Genomic DNA, 19,692 nt, shown 5'->3' on the forward strand with positions numbered 1-19,692 from the left:
CTATATAGGACCCTGGTCAGACCCCACTTGGAATACTGTGCTCAGTTCTGGCCGCCTCACTACAGGAAGGATGTGGAAACCATAGAAATGGTGCAGAGGAGATTTACAAGGATGTTGCCTGGATTGGGGAGCATGCCTTATAAGAATAGGTTGAGTGAACTCGGTCTTTTCTCCTTGGAGTGGCAGAGGATGATAGGTGACCTGATAGAGGTGTACAAAATAATGAGAGGCATAGATCGTGTGGATAGTCAGAGGCTTTTTCCCAGGGCTGAAATGGTTGCCACATGAGGACACAGGTTTAAGGTGCTGGGGAGTAGGTACAGAGGAGATGTCAGGGGTAAGTTTTTTTATGCAGAGAGTGGTGAGTGCGTGGAATGGGCTGTTGGCAACGATGGTGGAGGCGGATACGATAGGGTCTTTTAAGAGGCTTTTGGATAGGTAGATAGAGCTTAGAAAAATAGAGGGCTATGGGTAAGCCTAGTAATTTCTAAGGTAGGGATGTATTCGGCACAACTTTGTGGGCCGAAGGGCCTGTAGTGCGCTGTAGGTTTTCTATGTTTCTATGCAGGAAATGGAGACAGGCTTAGGCAGCAGTGGCACTGTGTGTTGGATACCAGATTCACCAGCTGGCAGGAAAGGATGGGGTGGAGTGAGGAGAAGAGAGCAGGGTGGGGGAGAGAGAAGGAGGGGTCGGAGAAAGGGGCTAGCTAAGACAATGACACAATGTACACTACACTAACACAGAAGAGTCTGACATACTTGCTGCATCGATGTTGGTGCCCAATGCAAATTGGCAGAGAGAGGGCACGAGAAGGAGGTAGAGAGGGGATGTGGAGCACAGAGGGAGAGAGAGATAGGGAGGAGAGAGCAGAGAGGGAAAGAGGATGAGAGGGGAGGGGAGAGGGGAGGGGAGAAGGTAGAGTGAGAGGTGGGGAGGAGAGAAGAGAGAGAGATAGGGAAGGGAGAGGGACAAATGAGGGTGGAGCGGAGAGTAAAAGGTGGGTAGGGGAGAAGGGAGAGAGACAGATGAGGAGGGGAGAGGGGAGAGGTGGGTATGAGAGAAGGGAGAGAGAGATGGGGAGTAGAGAAGGGAGGGAGAGAGAGGAATGAAAAGAGAGAGAGAGATTAGTAGATGAGGCTATTCTGTACAAACCCATAGAATAACTTGTCCCCTTCAAACTTGTAACATTTAGCCCATCACAACACAACATTCTCAACCAAACATTACCCCTCCCCCTCATTCCCTCCCCAAAACAACCTATCTCACACTATTCTACCCAGCGCTATAAGTTCCACACACCACATACTCCCTTCCCATCACCCTCACTCTGTCTCCAGCAACACTGCCCACCCCAGCCTGGGCTCCCTGAGGCCTCTACCCCAGTATGCCACCCCACCACTCACCTGCCACTGACTTGGATCTCTTGCCCGCTCTTCATCCATTTTACCTCTGCGGATGGGTCGGCCAGTTCCACCACCAGCTTCAGCCTCTGGCCCTTGTCAACCTGGTAGGCAGCATCCAGCTTCTTCAGGAAGGCTGCAGAGGGAACATGCAGTGGATCAGCCAATACAGCCGTCGTCAGAAAGCTGCCCACACCAATCCACGCAAGTGAAACCCTCATGTACATCCTACACACACACTGACAGTCCACACTGACCCCCCACACTGACCCATCCAACACTGACCCCCCCACACTGACAATCCCCACGCTGACACTCCCCCACACTGAACCTCCCACACTGACACCCCACACTGACTCCGCACCGACCCCCCACAATGACCCCCTGCACTGACTCCCCACACTGACAATCCACACTGACCCCCCCACACTGACAGTCCACACTGACACGCCCCCACACTGACCCCTTCACACTGACACACCCCCACACTGACAGTCCACACTGACCCCCCACACTGACCCATCCAACACTGACCCCCCCACACTGACAATCCCCACGCTGACACTCCCCCACACTGAACCTCCCACACTGACACCCCACACTGACTCCGCACTGACCCCCCACAATGACCCCCTGCACTGACTCCCCACACTGACAATCCACACTGACCCCCCCACACTGACAGTCCACACTGACACGCCCCCACACTGACCCCTTCACACTGACACACCCCCACACTGACAGTCCACACTGACCCCCCACACTGACCCATCCAACACTGACCCCCCCACACTGACAATCCCCACGCTGACACTCCCCCACACTGAACCTCCCACACTGACACCCCACACTGACTCCGCACTGACCCCCCACAATGACCCCCTGCACTGACTCCCCACACTGACAATCCACACTGACCCCCCCACACTGACAGTCCACACTGACACGCCCCCACACTGACCCCTTCACACTGACACCCCCCCACACTGACAGTCCACACTGACCCCCCACACTGACAATCCACACTGACCCCCCCCACACTGACACACCCACACTGACACTCACCACACTGACCCCCCCCACACTGACACTCCCCATACTGACCCCTTCACACAGAACCCCCCACACTGACCCCCCCTCACTGTGCTGTCCCTCTCACACTGCCCCCACAATGAACCTCCCCACACTGACCCCCACACTGACACCCCCACACTGACACCCCCACACTGACCACCTCACACTGACACCCCCACACTGACACCCCACACTGACTCCGCACTGACCCCCCACACTGACCCCCACACTGACACCCCCACACTGACCCCCCACACTGACCCCCACACTGAACCCCCACACTGACACCCCCACACTGACCACGCCACACTGACCCCCACACAGACACGTCCTTCCCTCTCACACTCCCCGGCTCGCCACCCAACACCAACCTGTACTTTTCTTCTCCTCCTTCTTCATCCGCTTGAGGCGCTTCAGCATCCCCCGCAGATCGGTGATACCGTACTGGAAAGCGATCTTTTCGTACTGGGACGGCGGTGCCTTCTGCAGGATGTCCCACACGTCTACCTCCGGCTGTACCTCCAGCTTCACATCCCTGTGGGACAGACACCAGAAAGAGGAATGGGGGTGTGGGGGGGAGTGAGAGAGTGATGGAGGAGGGAGCAGACAGTGAGCATCGGTAAACATTGGTGAGAGAGGGATGAAACAGAGAAAGGGATCAGAGGGGCAGAGGGTTTCATTCCAGTGGGCTCAGAGTCCCTCACTCCTACATATGAAACTCCATCTCCCTTTCACTGAGGCTCACTAAAAACCAGTGGGCCCAGATCTAAGGCTCCCCTCACCTTTCATGTTCCCACCTCCCACTGGTGCTGACTGTGAACCCACTGCGGAAATCAAAGTGACTGCAGCAGCCAAGTACTAGAGCAAAGCCAGGACGCTACCCCACAATAACCAACAGCCACAGTCATCCATCTCACCAGGACACTACCCCACAATAACCAATAGTCTATCATCCATCTCACCAGGACACTACCCCACAATAACCAGCAGTCTGGCATCCATCTCACCAGGACACTACCCCACAATAACCAAAGTCTGGCATCCATATCACCACGCCACTACCCCACAATAACCAGCAGTCTGTCATCCAACTAACCAGGACACTACCCCACAGTAACCAACAGCCACAGTCATGCATCTCACCAGGACACTACCCCACAATAACCAACAGCCACAGTCATCCATCTCACCAGGACACTACCCCACAATAACCAATAGTCTATCATCCATCTCACCAGGACAATACCCCACAATAACCAGCAGTCTGGCATCCATCTCACCAGGACACTACCCCACAATAACCAAAGTCTGGCATCCATATCACCACGCCACTACCCCACAATAACCAGCAGTCTGTCATCCAACTAACCAGGACACTACCCCACAGTAACCAACAGCCACAGTCATGCATCTCACCAGGACACTACCCCACAATAACCAACAGTCTTGCACCTATCTCGCCACGCCACTACCCCACAATAACCAGCAGTCTACCATCCATCTCACCAGGACACTACCCCACAATAACTAGCAGTCTGTCACCCACCTCACCAGGACACTACCCCACAATAAACAACAGTCTGTCATCCATCTCACCAGGACACTAACTCACAATAACGAGCAATCTGTCATCCATCTCACCAGGACACTACCCAACAATAACCAACGGTCTGTCAACCATCTCACCAGGACACTACCCCACAATAACCAGCAGTCTCAGTCATCCATCTCACTAGGATACTACACCACGATAACCAGCAGTCTGGCATCCATCTCACCACGACGCTACCCCACAATAACCAGCAGTCTGTCATCCATCTCACCTGAACACTACCCCACAGTAACCAACAGTCTGTCATCCATCTCACCAAGACACTAGCCCACAATAACCAGCACACTGTCATCCATCTCACCAGGACACTCCCCACAATAACCAGCAGTCTGTCATGCATCTGACCAGGACACTACCCCACAATAACCAGCAATCTCAGTCATCCATCTCACCAGGACACTACTCTACAATAACCAACAGTCTGGCATCCATCTCACCAAGACACAACCCCACAATAACCAGCAGTCTCAGTCATCCATCTCACCAGGACACTACCCCACAATAACCAACAGCCTCAGTCATCCATCTCACCAGGACACTACCCCACAATAACCAGCAGTCTGTCACCCACCTCACCAGGACACTACCCCACAATAAACAACAGTCTGTCAACCATCTGACCAGGACACCACCCCACAATAACCAGCAGTCTCAGTCATCCATCTCACTAGGACACTACCCCAAAATAAACAGCAGTCTGGCATCTATCTCACCACGACGCTACCCCACTATAACCAACAGTCTAGCATCCATCGCAGCATGACACTACACCATAATAACCAGCAGTTGTCATCCATCTCTCCAGGACACTACCGCACAATAACCAGCAGTCTCAGTCATCCATCTCACCAGGACACTACCCCACAATAACCAGCAGTCTGGCATCCAACTCACCACGACACTACCCCACAATAACCAACAGTCTGGCACCCATCTCGCCATGCCACTACCCACAATAACCAACAGTCTGGCATCCATCTCACCATGACACTACCCCACAATAACTAGCAGTCTGTCACCCACCTCACCAGGACACTACCCCACAATAAACAACAGTCTGTCATCCATCTCACCAGGACACTAACTCACAATAACGAGCAATCTGTCATCCATCTCACCAGGACACTACCCAACAATAACCAACGGTCTGTCAGCCATCTCACCAGGACACAACCCCACAATAACCAGCAGTCTGTCATCCATCTCACCAGGACACTACCCCACAATAACCAGCAGTCTGTCACCCACCTCACCAGGACAGTACCCCAGAATAAACAACAGTCTATCATCCATCTCACCAGGACACTACCCCACAATAACCAGCAGTCTGGCATCCATCTCACCATGACACTATCCCACAATAATCAGCAGCCTGTCATTCATCTCACCAGGACACTACCCCACAATAATCAGCAGTCTATCATCCATCTCACTAGGACACTACCCCACAATAACCAGCAGTCTGCCATCCATCTTACCATGACACTATCCCACAATAATCAGCAGCCTGTCATTCATCTCACCAGGACACTACCACACAATAACCAGGAGTCTCAGTCATCCATCTCACCAAGACAGTACCCCACAATAACCAACAGTCTGTCATCCATCTCACCAGGACACTACCCCACAATAACCAGCAGTCTGGCAACCATCTCATCAAGACACAACCCCACAATAACCAACAGTCTGGCATCCATCTCACCACGACACTACCCCACAATAACCAGCACTCTGTCATCCATCTCACCAGGACACTACCCCACAATAACCAACACTCTGTCATCCATCTCAGCAGGATGCTAGCCAACAATAACCAGCAGTCTGGCATCCATCTAACCAGGACACCACCCCAAAATAACCAGCAGTCTCAGTCATGCATCTTACCAGGACACGACCCCACAATAACCAACAGCCTCAGTCATCCATCTCACCAGGACACTACCCCACAATAACCAATAGTCTATCATCCATCTCACCAGGACACTACCCCACAATAACCAATAGTCTATCATCCATCTCACCAGGACACTACCCCACAATAACCAGCAGTCTGTCATCCAACTAACCAGGACACTACCCCACAGTAACCAACAGCCACAGTCATGCATCTCACCAGGACACTACCCCACAATAACCAACAGTCTTGCACCTATCTCGCCACGCCACTACCCCACAATAACCAGCAGTCTACCATCCATCTCACCAGGACACTACCCCACAATAACTAGCAGTCTGTCACCCACCTCACCAGGACACTACCCCACAATAAGCAACAGTCTGTCACCCACCTCACCAGGACACTACACCACTATAATCAACAGTCTGGCATCCATCTCACCACGACACTACCCCACAATAACCAGCAGTCTGTCATCCATCTCACCTGAACACTACCCCACAGTAACCAACAGTCTCTCATCCATCTCACCAAGACACTAGCCCACAATAACCAGCACACTGTCATCCATCTCACCAGGACACTCCCCACAATAACCAGCAGTCTGTCATGCATCTAACCAGGACACTACCCCACAATAACCAACAGCCTCAGTCATCCATCTCACGAGGACACTACCCCAGAATAACCAGCAGGCACAGTCATCCATCAAACCAGGACACTACCCCACAATAACCAGCAATCTCAGTCATCCATCTCACCAGGACACTACCCTACAATAACCAACAGTCTGGCATACATCTCACCAGGACACTACCTCACAATAACAAATGGTCTGTCAACCATCTCACCAGGACACCACACCACAATAACCAGCAGTCTCAGTCATCCATCTGACGAGGATACTACCCCAAAATAAACAGCAGTCTGGCAACCATCTCATCACGACACTACCCCACAACAACCAGCAGTCTGGCAACCATCTCATCATGACACTACCCCACAATAACCAACAGTCTAGCATCCATCTCACCAGGACACTACCTCACAATAACCAGCAGTCTGTCATCCATCTCACCACGACACTACCCCACAATAACCGGCAGTCTGTCATCCATCTCACCTGAACACTACCCCACAGTAACCAACAGTCTGGCACCCATCTCGCCATGCCACTGCCCCACAATAACCAGCAGTCTGCCATCCATCTCAGCAGGACACTACCCCACAATAACCAGCACTCTCTCATCCATCTCACCAGGACACTACCCCACAATTACCAGTAGTCTCAGTCATCCATCTCACCAGGACACTACCCCACAATAAAAAGCAGTCTGTCAACCATCTCACCAGGACACTACCCCACAATAACCAACAGTCTGTCATCCAACTCACCAGGACACTACCCCACAATAACCAGCAGTCTGGCATCCATCTCACCAAGACAATACCCCACAATAACCAGCAGTCTCAGTCATTCATCTCACCAGGACACTACCCCACAATAACCAGCAGTCTGGCATCCATCTCACCACGACACTACCCCACAATAACCAACAGTCTGGCACCCATCTCGCCATGCCACTACCCCACAATAACCAGCAGTCTGCCATCCATCTCAACAGGACACTACCCCACAATAACCAACAGTCTCAGTCATCCATCTCACCAGAACACTACCCCACAATAACCAGCAGTCTGTCAGCCATCTCACCAGGACACTACCCCACAATAACCAGCGGTCTCTCATCCATCTCATCACGACACTACCCCACAATAACCAACAGCCTCAGTCATCCATCTCACCAGGACACTACCCCACAATAACCAGCAGTCTGTCACCCACCTCACCAGGACACTACCCCACAATAACCAACAGCCTCAGTCATCCATCTCACCAGGACACTACCGGACAATAACCAACAGTCTCAGTCATCCATCTCACCAGAACACTACCCCACAATAACCAGCAGTCTGTCATCCATCTCACCAGGACACTATCCCACAATAACCAGCAGTCTGTCATTCATCTCACCAGGACACTACCCCACAATAACCAACAGCCTCAGACATCCATCTCACCAGGACACTACCCCACAATAACCAGCAGTCTGTCACCCACCTCACCAGGACAGTACCCCAGAATAAACTTCAGTCTATCATCCATCTCACCAGGACACTACCCCACAATAACCAACAGTCTGCCATCCATCGCACTACGACACTACCCCACAATAACCAGCAGGCTTTCATCCATCTCACAAGGACACTACCCCTCAATAACCAGCAGTCTCAGTCATCCATCTCACCAAGACAGTACCCCACAATAACCAGCAGTCTGTCATCCATCTCACCAGGACACTACCGGACAAAAACCAGCAGTCTGGCAACCATCTCATCACGACACAACCCCACAATAACCAACAGTAGGCATCCATCTCACCACGACACTACCACAGAATAACCAGCAATCTCAGTCATCCATCTCACCAGGACACTACCCCACAATAACCTACGGTCTGTCATCCATCTCACCAGGAAGCTACCCCACAATAACCAACAGCCTCAGTCATCCATCTCACGAGGACACTACCCCAGAATAACCAGCAGTCGCAGTCATCCATCAAACCAGGACACTACCCCACAATAACCAGCAATCTCAGTCATCCATCTAACCAGGACACTACCCCACAATTACCAGTAGTCTCAGTCATCCATCTCACCAGGACACTACCCCACAATAAAAAGCAGTCTGTCAACCATCTCACCAGGACTCTACCTCACAATAAGCAACGGTCTGTCAACTGTCTCACCAGGACACTACCCCTCAATAACCAGCAGTTGTCATCCATCTCTCCAGGACACTACCGCACAATAGCCATCAGTCTCAGTCATCAATCTCACCAGGAAACTACCCCACAATAACCAACAGTCTGTCATCAATCTCACCAGGACACTACCGCACAATAATGAGCAGTCTGACAACCATCTCACCACGACACTAACCCACAATAACCAACAGTCTGGCATCTATCTCACCACGACACTACCCGACTATAACCAGCAGACTGGCATCCATCTCACCACGATACTACCCCACAATAACCAGCAGTCTCAGTCATCCATCTCACCAGGACACTACGCCACAAGAACCAACAGTCTGGCATCCATCTCACCAGGACAGTACCCCACAATAACGAGCAGTCTCAGTCATCCATCTCACCTCGACGCTACCCCACAATAACCAGCAGTCTGTCATCCATCTCACCTGAACACTACCCCACAATAACCAACAGTCTGTCATCCATCTCACCTGAACACTACCCCACAGTAACCAACAGTCTGTCAGCCATCTCACCAGAACACTACCCCACAATAACCAGCAGTCTGTCAGCCATCTCACCAGGACACTACACCACAATAACCAACAGTCTGTCATCCATCTCACCAGGACACTACCCCACAATAACCAACAGCCTCAGTCATCCACCTCACCAGGACAGTACCCCAGAATAAACAACAGTCTATCATCCATCTCACCAGGACACTACCGGACAATAACCAACAGTCTCAGTCATCCATCTCACCGGAACACTATCCCACAATAACCAGCAGTCTGTCAGCCATCTCACCAGGACACTACCCCACAATAACCAACAGCCTCAGTCATCCATCTCACCAGGACATTACCCCACAATAACCAGCAGTCTGTCACCCACCTCACCAGGACAGAACCCCAGAATAAACTTCAGTCTATCATCCATCTCACCAGGACACTACCTCACAATAACCAGCAGTCTGTCATGCATCTCAGCAGGACACCACCCCACAATAACCTGCAGTCTCAGTCATCCATCTCACTAGGACACTAGCCTTCCATAATCAACAGTCTGTCATTCATCTCACCAGGACACTACCCCACAATAACCAGCAGTCTGGCATCCATCTCACCAGGACACTACACCACAATAACCAGCAGTCTGTCATCCACCTCACTAGGACAATACGTCACAATAACCAACAACCTCAGTCATACATCTCACCAGGACATCACCCCACAATAACTAGCAATCTCAGTCATCCATCTCACCAGGACTCTACCCCAAAATAACTGGCAGTCTCAGTCATCCATCTCACCAGGACGCTACTGCACACTAACCAACAGTCTGTCATCCATCTCACTAGGACACTATCCCACAATAACTAACAGTACAGTCATCCATCTTACCAGGACACTACCCCACAATAACCAGCAGTCTGTCATCCATCTCTCTAGGACACTACATCACAATAACCAGCAATCTCAGTCATCCATCTCACCAGGACACTACCCCACAATAATCAACAGTTTCAGTCATCCATTTCACCCAGACACTACCCCACAATAACCAGCAGTCTATCATCCATCTCACCAGGACACTACCCCACAATAAACAGTAGTCTCAGTCATCCATCTGACCAGGACACTACCTTACAATAACTAACAGTCTCAGTCATCCATCTCACCAGGACACTACCCCATAATTACCAGCAGTCTCAGTCATCCATCTCTCCAGGACACTACCCTAGAATAACCAACAGTCTCAGTCATGCATCTCACCAGGCACTGGCTCGGCTGGGGAACGGACGGCTGGTGGGGCTTACTCTGAGAGTGCAGAGAGTGTTGAGCAGGGAAGTGGGGATTGAATATGTGAATTGGCTGAGGTGGTGCAGGAGGCTTAGCCTGACAGCACAGATCAGAGGCTGGACCCGCAGTAATGATGGGGGACTGAGAGTGGGTCTGGGGGCTTAGCCGGACAGCAGACTTCAGGGGCTGGACCTGCGGTAATGATGGAGGACTGAGGGTGGGTGTGGGGGCCTCAGCCCGACAGCCAGATCAGGGGCTGGACCTGCGGTAATGATGGGGAACTGAGGGTGTGTCTGGGGTCTTAGCGGACGGCACAGATCAGGAGCTGGACCTGCATTAATGATGGGGGCGTGAGGGTGGGCCTGGGGCTCTCTGCCGAGAGGCAGTATGTGATTATATGGAGGCGAGTCGAGGACCATGTCCTGGGGCTCCAGTAAGAGCAGTGAATGTAGACAGAGGAGATGCTGCTGGTGGGTGTCAGTGTGTGAGTGGGGAGCTGTTCGGAGATTGCAGAGATGACAGCGCACGGAGAGGGGGATCAACCAGGGCATGAGACCATGAGAAGAACGGGGCAGAGACTGAAGTGGGAAGGAAAGGCACAGGAAAGAATCGAGGAAGGGGAGAAGAGGGAGGAGAATGGGAAGAGACAGAGTCGAGGAGTGTGGGTGAGAGGTAGATGATGAGTGAGGGAGAGTAGGAAAGGGAGAGGGAAGGAGCTTAGGAGGGAGAGAGGAGAGTGGGAGGGAGCGTGACAGTGGAAGGCAGATTGATTTGGAGGACGAGAGAGTATGAGAGAAGAAAGGGGGGAGAGATAGTGGGAGCAGATGAAAGAATAGGAAAGGGGTGGGAGAATGGAGAGAGAGCGAGAGAGAGAGGGAAGGGAGAGATAAAAAGAGGGAAGGAAGGAGGGGTGGTGTGGGAGGATGGAGATGGAGAGTGCAGAGACAGTGAAGAAGGGAAGATGCTAGAGGTACGGAGAGGAGAGGAAGGATCGTAGGGAGAAGAGGATTACGTGCTTACCCTCTGATGAGCAGAGCCGGCAGGAGCAGGGGTGCAGTGATGATCAGCATTCCAGGGAGAAACAGGAAGTCAGAACTCAAATGATTAAGGAGCAAAAACACACCCCCTCACAGGCACCAGCACAGAGGATTGGACACGGGTGATTATCGTGAATCCTTTGTTAACACTGTGTACCTTGCCCCAAATAAAAACCACCAAATGGGCTGTAAAATACTTGTAAAACGCACAAGGGAAAGCAATGAGGTAAATCAGGACCCCACCGTTTCACAGGGCAATAATGTAGCTTCAGGCACCAGTCCCACAGGGAGACACATTGCACAGGCAGGGGACAACATGTTGTCAGTCCCACAGTGGGAAACACTGCACAGACAGGGGACATGTCCTCAGTCCCACAGGGAGACACATTGCACAGGCAGGGGACAACATGTTGTCAGTCCCACAGTGGGAAACACTGCACAGACAGGGGACATGTCCTCAGTCCCACAGGGAGACACATTGCACAGGCAGGGGACAACATGTTGTCAGTCCCACAGTGGGAAACACTGCACAGACAGGGGACATGTCCTCAGTCCCACAGGGAGACACATTGCACAGGCAGGGGACAACATGTTGTCAGTCCCACAGTGGGAAACACTGCACAGACAGGGGACATGTCCTCAGTCCCACAGGGAGACACACTGCACAGGCAGGGGACAAAATGTTCTCAGTCCACAGGGAGATGGACACACACACACACACACACACACACACTCACACTCACACCCCTATCTCACATGGCTACAAAGATATCACCTGGCCTCAGTGCTGGTATATCAGTGGTTTAAAGCCCATTGGCACCAAAGTGAGGTGGAAATTAAACAGCCAGGAGTTCGGGGTCAGGAAGGAGAGGGAAACCTCGACCCCAGAATCCATACCTCCTCTGTGAGGGGGATAGATCCAGGAGGAGAACGCTATGGGTAACCCTAGGTAAATTCTAAGGCAAGGACATGTTCAGCACAGCTTTGTGGGCCGAAGGGCCTGTATTGTGCAGTAGGTTTTCTATGTTTTGATGTTTCTCAGAGCCAACCCCCCAACTCCTTCTCACACCAGCTCCCTCAGATCCATCCACAGGAATGCAGGATTTCTGCCTGTTCATCCAGAGCAGCCCCCACCCCACCCCCCCAGCAACCCCCCAAATTCCCCCCCACCAAGAGGTTCGGTCAGGATATCTCTCACTTACCTCTTCTTCAGGAGTGCGCTGAAGTCTAGCTCCCCAGCTTCCTTCCCCACATCGGTGCTACTGCAGGGAGAAATCAGGCAGTTAAAGGTCAGGGTGGTACAGCTCCTCTCATCCCCTGAGCTTCCGATGGTCAGTCAGTTGTGAACCCTGACCCCTGGCACCACTCTGTCCCAGAAATTTCATGGTTGGTTCACTCCGCTGAATCCTTCACCCAGACTTGTGTAGCCTACCACATCTGGCCATTGTGCCTTAAATTCATAGATCCTGTCAGTCTTCAACATCTACATGCAAGCTCCTGCACTGTCCCAAGTGAAAGCTCCCTTTTTGCCGTTCTCAGGAAATCTCCAGGACATGAATTAGATACCAATGAAAACTCTCTCTTGTACAGTGTCCCAAACAGCCCAGGTCAGGACAGCACGTATCAGACACAGCGAGGTACTCCCTCGACACTACCCCTGAAAGTGCGTGGTGGGACACTTTGCACATAAGTATGATCGATGTTCATGGTGCGTCATCTTCAAAATAGCGCTTTCATGATATTAACCTCCAGAAGTGTGTCCTCCATGTACAAGGGCCACCATACTCTACATTTGGAGCTTGGTTTGAAGGTGCATGTCTGCCTCAGACTAAATTGAGAGATATCCTCCTTGTCCACTTCCCCTTCCCATCACTGTGACTTACAGTACAATCTCCTGAACAGCTGCCATTTCTGATCAACCCATGACCCTAACTCTTGTTTCTCTGTCCAGATGTCACCTGATGCTCTCCCCACTGCCTTCTCTTTATGTGGTTCCCAGTGCTGGTCACGGCTGTGTGGAGCTGGCTCACTGTTCTGTGCTCCAGGTTCCTGATTTCTGGTGCTGAAGTGTTAATCCCTGACAGTGGAGTCCAGCACAGGGTACAGTTGTTGGTGTTAATGAGCCAGCAGTGCTAAATAAAACAGGCCAGGGGCCTCCGCTGGACAAATGACATTTACTGCCCGCTGAGGAGAGAGAGAGAGAGAGGGGAAAGAAGAGCATAGGGAAGACAGGAGAGGAGGAGGAGTAAGGATGAGTAAGGAAGGAAGTGGAGAAGAGGAGATGAGAGCGGGGAGAAGAGATAATGGAGGAAAGAGGAGGGAAGGAGAATGGGAAGGGGAGAAGGGGAAGGATGAGTGGGGGATGGTGTTGGGGAAGGAGTTGTTTCCCTTCAAACATCTGGCTGTTGGTTGAGGTGGTCATTGCTCTGAGGCATTAGTGGTGAACCAGCCGAACAGGCTCACCGCGGTATGTCACTCTTGGACTGGTGGAGAGTTGTGAGGATCAGCTGCTACCTGGTCTGTGTACTCTACCCCTCCTGGGGCAGCTCGTGCTCCTCCACTAGCAACGCTGCTTGGAAAAGTAGCTAGTTTCTCTGAAGGGGCAGATCTGCGGAGGGGTGTGGGACGGGAGGGAAGGGTGGTAGGGTGGGAGGCAGTTGGGGAGGGAGGCAATGAAGAGCAGAAGGAGGGAGAAAAGAAGAAGGGAGGAGAAATGAGGAAGGAAGGAGGGAAAGAGAGGCGCGAGGGAAGGGAAGAAGATGTAGAGGGGAATGAGAGGGGATGATAATTACTGAACTGTGAAAGTGACGGTGAAGTATTAGCATGGATTATAATCCTTGAGGACATGGAGTAGGGCTGTAGTGGGGGGCAGGAAGTAGGGTAGAGAGGGAATAGGGAGAGTGGGGTGGAGGGCATAATGATGACAGGGAGGGGAGATTAGAAAAAGGAGGAAGGGAACATTTCTCACTGAAGGGTAGGAGGTGAGGAATTACTGGGAGTGAGGGAGGCAGGTACCAGGTGCACCTTAGTGACTACAGTGAGCGTTTCAGCACACCCCAGAATCCAGCCCTGTCCCAGATCTCTGAGAGGTGGGAAAGATTCTGGGATCCCTGTTTGAGCAGCTCAGAGCCCCAGCTGCAGTCATGGTCCCCCCTCCCCCAGCACCCTGCCGGGGCTATGCTTCCCCTTTCGGGGCAGAGGGCATGAAAGCAGAGGCTCTGAGTTCCGCTGCAAACAGTACTACCTGCTGCTGGTCCGCCTCCACCGCTGGGCTCCCACTGACGACAGGCTCCTAAATGGTGGTTTGAAGCACAGGTTAAATACGGCTCCATGTGGCCAATGAACACCAGGATTGAATCCGGGAGTGGGAACTGTGGGGAGTACGCTGTTGAATTAGGGTCTAAATTACTATTTAAATCACCTTTCTCCATAAATTCTTGGTAGACTTTCAGTGATCTGCAGAATAGTTGATTCCATACCTCTGTAATTCCATTGTGAGTTTGTGTAGTTTCTTTCTGAGACGCCATGCAGTGTAAATTAAGATTATCCATGTTGTCTGACAAACTCTTCATATCGCACCTCATCTATCTCACTTGAGTTCATTAAAATATTGGTGTGAAGAGAGAACATGCAACCTACAGTATTTTGTTCTTCCCTTCTTGTCTTCACCTTCCCTATCCCACTCTCTCTTTCACCCTCACACTCTCTCTCACACTTAACTCTCACTCAACTCTCTTATTCTCTCTCACTCTCACTCATTCTCTCACTTTCTCACATTCTCTCTGACTGTCTCACTCCCACACTCCCTTTAATTCTCTCATTCACTCTCTCTCACTCTCACTTACTCCCTCACTTTCTCTTTCACTCTCTCACTCTCACTCGCTAATACTCACACTCTCATTCTCTCTCACTTACATTCTCACATGCTCTACCCGTCTTACTCGCTCTTTCACTCTCACTCTCTCTCCCTCTCTCTCACTGTCATTCTATCACTCTCACTCTCACACACTATCTCAGTCTCATTCTCTCTCAGTCTCTGCTACTCACACTCTCTCACTCTCTCTCAACTCTCACTCAAATTCTCTCTCACTCTCTCTCACATTTCCTCTCACTCATTCCCACTTTCACTCTCTCTTTCTCCCAGTTTCTCTCTCTCACTCCCTTTCACTCTCACTCATTCTCTCAGTCTCACTCTCACTATCTCTCTCTCACTCACTCTCAGTCACTCTCTCTCACTTAATCACACTCCCTTTCTCACTCTATCTCACTCTCGCAGTCGTGCTCTCTTATTCATGTACTCTCTCACTTTCTCATTCTATTTCTGTGTCACTCTCTCTCTCTCACTCACTCTCACTCTCTCACTTTGTTTTATTTCTCTTGCTGCTGTGTTAGTTGCCTAACTGGAGCAGGCTGACCCTGGCTGATCTGTACTAGATGAATATCTAATAAAGCAGCTGTCCCCATAACAATTGTGCCTCATTTTTCACTTCCCAAGGACCTTTGCATTCTCTCTATCATCTCCTGATCCAACTGTTCAGCCCTTGGATCACAGAGCAGGTCAGTGACTAACCAAAGAGTGAGTAAACAGGACTACAGTGGTTGTAAGCAGTACAACTGGATAAACTGAACACTCACACAAAATGCAGGAGTTTAGCAGGTTAGACAGCAACCACAGAGAGAAGGAAAGGACCAGTCGACATTTCATCAGGACTGCCCAAAATGTCAACTTTCATTTCCCTCCATAAATGCTGCCTTGACCTACTAAGTTCCTCCAGTGTTTTTTTTTTGTGGGTTGCTCCGATTTCCAGCATTTGAAATTGTGAGAGAGTGCAAAGAAATGTACTTTGGAAATTTCCATGGAAAGAGTGCAGGGAAAATTTATAAGGATTTTGTCGGATCTTGAGGACCTGAGTTATAGGGGAAGGTTGCAAAGATTGAGGGTTTGTTCCCAGGAGCACAGGAGAATGAGGGGAGTTCTTATAGAGGTATGCAGAATTATAAGGGTATAGACAGGGCGAATGCATGCAGACATTTTCCCTTCAGGTTGAGTGACCCTAGAAATAGAAGTCATAGGTTTAGGGTGAAAGATAAAATATTTCAGGTGAATCTGTGGGGAACCTCGTCACTCAAAGGGTGGTGCAAATGAGAACAAGCTGCCAGTGAAAGTGATGGATACAGGTTTAATTGTAACATTTCAGAAAGGTCTGAATAAGTAAATAATTGGAAGGGTATGCAGGGCTGTAGTGTAGGTGCGGGTAGATGGGATCAGGCAGGAGATTGGGTTGGTGAGGACTAGATGGGCCAAAAAGCCTGTTTCTGTGCTCTATGGCTGTATCTGCAGTCTCACTTGTAACTGAACAACCTACAGGCGTGTGGAGAAGGGCAGAAATGGAGAAAGGGAACGAGTAGATCAAGGTGTGGGTGGACAGGTGACTACCAGCCTGTGGGAGTGATGGGTTAGATATGGCCCTTGTGGCTAAAGGGATCAGGGGGTATGGAGGGAAGGCTGGTGCAGGGTTCTGAGTTGGATGATCAGCCATGATCATACTGAATGGCGGTGCAGGCTCGAAGGGCCGAATGGCCTACTCCTGCACCTATTTTCTACGTTTCTATGTTTCTGTGGGCAGTGGAGCTTGAGAACCCGTGTTAACTCTGCACCATGCAGAAGGGTCAGACTGAGGGACATAGAGCAGAAGACCCCGGAGATAAGAGACTGACCGCAAGTGACCGTCAGTCAGTCAGTTGGCAGTGACCTGTGCCTTCCCACTGTACGCCCCCCTGCTTCATTAAATCCCCTCTCACAATTCAGAATAACGAGAGTATCACTTACGTGCGTCTGAATTGAGAGAGAATGTCTAACTCCTCTTGCATCGGTGCTTCTGCGATTAGAACAAGCCAAAGTAAATTTTTACAGGTAACCGGTACAAACCTGTGTAAGGGGGTTTCGACTTTTATGTTACTGCGGAGGCTAATTAAAATGGCGTCTTTGTTATGTTAATCTGGGGAATGTGGCTTTGTTGTGTTAAACGCTGAGAAAGTTAGTGCTAGCAGCTTGTTGTGGTTTAGAGGGTGATAAGAGGGTGCTATTAACCAATTGGGATAGTTGTTATGGTTTTGGTGTATTTGAAGATACTGTATGCGCGGGGTTTTGGGGCAGAAGGTGGGAGAGCGAGACAGAGGATGGACAATGTGCTGTGATGTCTGCTAACGGGGTTGGACCCCGAGCGGGATGTTTGGCGAGGAGACGGAGACGGACTCGTTTGGAGCGTCTGGTCGACCACCGTTGTTGGTCCCAGGCAGCCGGTCGAGGTGGTCCGAGGGGGTCGCAGGGTGAAGAAGAAGGTCCTTGAGCTCCAACGGTTTTTGTGCACGAAGAGATTGAACTTTGATAAGTGTGGCGCCTTTTATTTTCCTTTTATATTTTATTCTCTCTTAATTATATAGTTCCAGTAATATCTATAAACTGTAAATCATTTAATTGTATCTGGTGTATTGTCTGTTATTTGGGCGGGGTGGGATACATCACACAGCATCCACACAAACTAATTACCCAGTTTGGCGGGGCCGAGGCTGTTTCTCTAGACGACAGCAAGCCGAGCGACCCTGAGGGTGGCCGGTGGGGGGGGGGGGCTAAACCTGCAATCTCCTCACATTGCACCCCACCTCCCAGACTAATGCCTTGCCTTCCACTCCCCAGCCTGCTAGTCCAAGTGGACTGGGCAGTCGCCTTACAGTTTCAGTGACCCAGGTTTGGTCACGGGTGTGCAGCGGACAGCACTGTATCACCAACTGGTATGCAGGTTCCAGTGTACAGGATCACACGCGGCTGAGGGTTTGTATACTCTGCCAGGTCCGTCACGGCACAACCCTCCCCTCTGTCGAGGACATCCTCGGGAGCTGATGCCTCAACAATTCAGCATCTATCGTGAAGGATTCTTACTGCCAGGGACAAGCCCTCTTCTTGTACCCCCACTGGGGAGCTACACTCAACAATTCAAGAGCAGTTTCGACCCCTCCACCATCAGATTTTTGAACAGTCCATCAATGTATCAACACAACCTCATCGTCCCCCCTTTTTAGGAATATTTATTCAGTTTTGCAACTTGCAATAATTTTTTCTTTGCACTGTACTGCTGCTGCAAGGCGACATATTTCACCCCTCGTACGTCAGTGACAATAGCCTGATTTCAGTGCTGTCCATGTGGGGTATGCATGTTCTCCATGTGTGGATTGTGACCCAGGTGATCCAGTTTCTTCCCAAATCCACATGTGGGTTGGTACGTGAACTGGTCTGTTTCTAAATTTGCTCTTAGTATTTAAGTGAACTGGGGAGAGCTGTTGAAAATGTGGGGATTATCAGTTCTCTCTCAACAGAGTCTCTTCTAATTGCTGCATGGGAATATCTTGCACACTCCCAGTAGTTTGTGATCACTCTTATTTCACCTCTTCTGGTCTAGCCTGGTTGAGATATTTATTGGTTTATTTTTTTGGGATTGTCACATAGAGTGAAAAGCCTGTCTTTGTACTGCTCTTGAGGACTGTGATGATCTCAGCCTGAAGACTCTGTTGCAGAAAGGGAGAGGAAAGGCCGGTAGCCTCTGGAGACGGCTTACTTCCCTCACCTTGAACAATCAGCTCGAAGTTGCAGCAATCAAACTTGTCCTTGTCATTGACCTCACACCGGTACCCTCCCGCGTCGCTGGGTTTTGCCTGCATGATGTGCATCTCAAAGGTGTAAACCTGTGGTGGGGGAGTGAGAGAGGGGGTGAGTAGTGCAAGAACCACACAAGCAAAGGGCAGATTCATCACTGGACCTGTGGCCTAGGGGCTCTCATTAATTTGTTGTACTCCTCATGTAGCCATGGCTGCAGTGGAGGTGACCACATCCTGATCGCCACTCTTCAGGCAAGGGAGATTACGTCCTGTGTCTGACCACCACTTCTTCGGCTGTACAGATCAGGATGACATACAAAGTGGGGAGAACACCTGTAGGCACCTCTACCCGGCAGACCTGGGCTGACAGCTCCCTGCCAATCACCCA

At 50.9% G+C, this 19,692-nt stretch overlaps 1 protein-coding gene across 1 annotated transcript in view; it reads right to left on the reverse strand.

The window, feature by feature from the left end:
* mybpc3 (myosin binding protein C3) overlaps nt 1-19,692 on the reverse strand; it is a 142,594-nt gene that overhangs the window by 81,592 nt on the left and 41,310 nt on the right. The window contains exons 5-9 of the mRNA XM_072272119.1: nt 19,274-19,391; nt 17,482-17,530; nt 12,854-12,913; nt 2,847-3,010; nt 1,405-1,537 (exon numbers count right to left, since the gene is read on the reverse strand). Coding sequence (XP_072128220.1) covers nt 1,405-1,537; nt 2,847-3,010; nt 12,854-12,913; nt 17,482-17,530; nt 19,274-19,391 — 524 coding nt within the window. The remainder of the gene's footprint in view (nt 1-1,404; nt 1,538-2,846; nt 3,011-12,853; nt 12,914-17,481; nt 17,531-19,273; nt 19,392-19,692) is intronic.

The sequence above is a fragment of the Mobula birostris genome, chromosome 11, assembly GCF_030028105.1.
Source record: "Mobula birostris isolate sMobBir1 chromosome 11, sMobBir1.hap1, whole genome shotgun sequence".
Lineage (NCBI taxonomy): Eukaryota > Metazoa > Chordata > Chondrichthyes > Myliobatiformes > Myliobatidae > Mobula > Mobula birostris.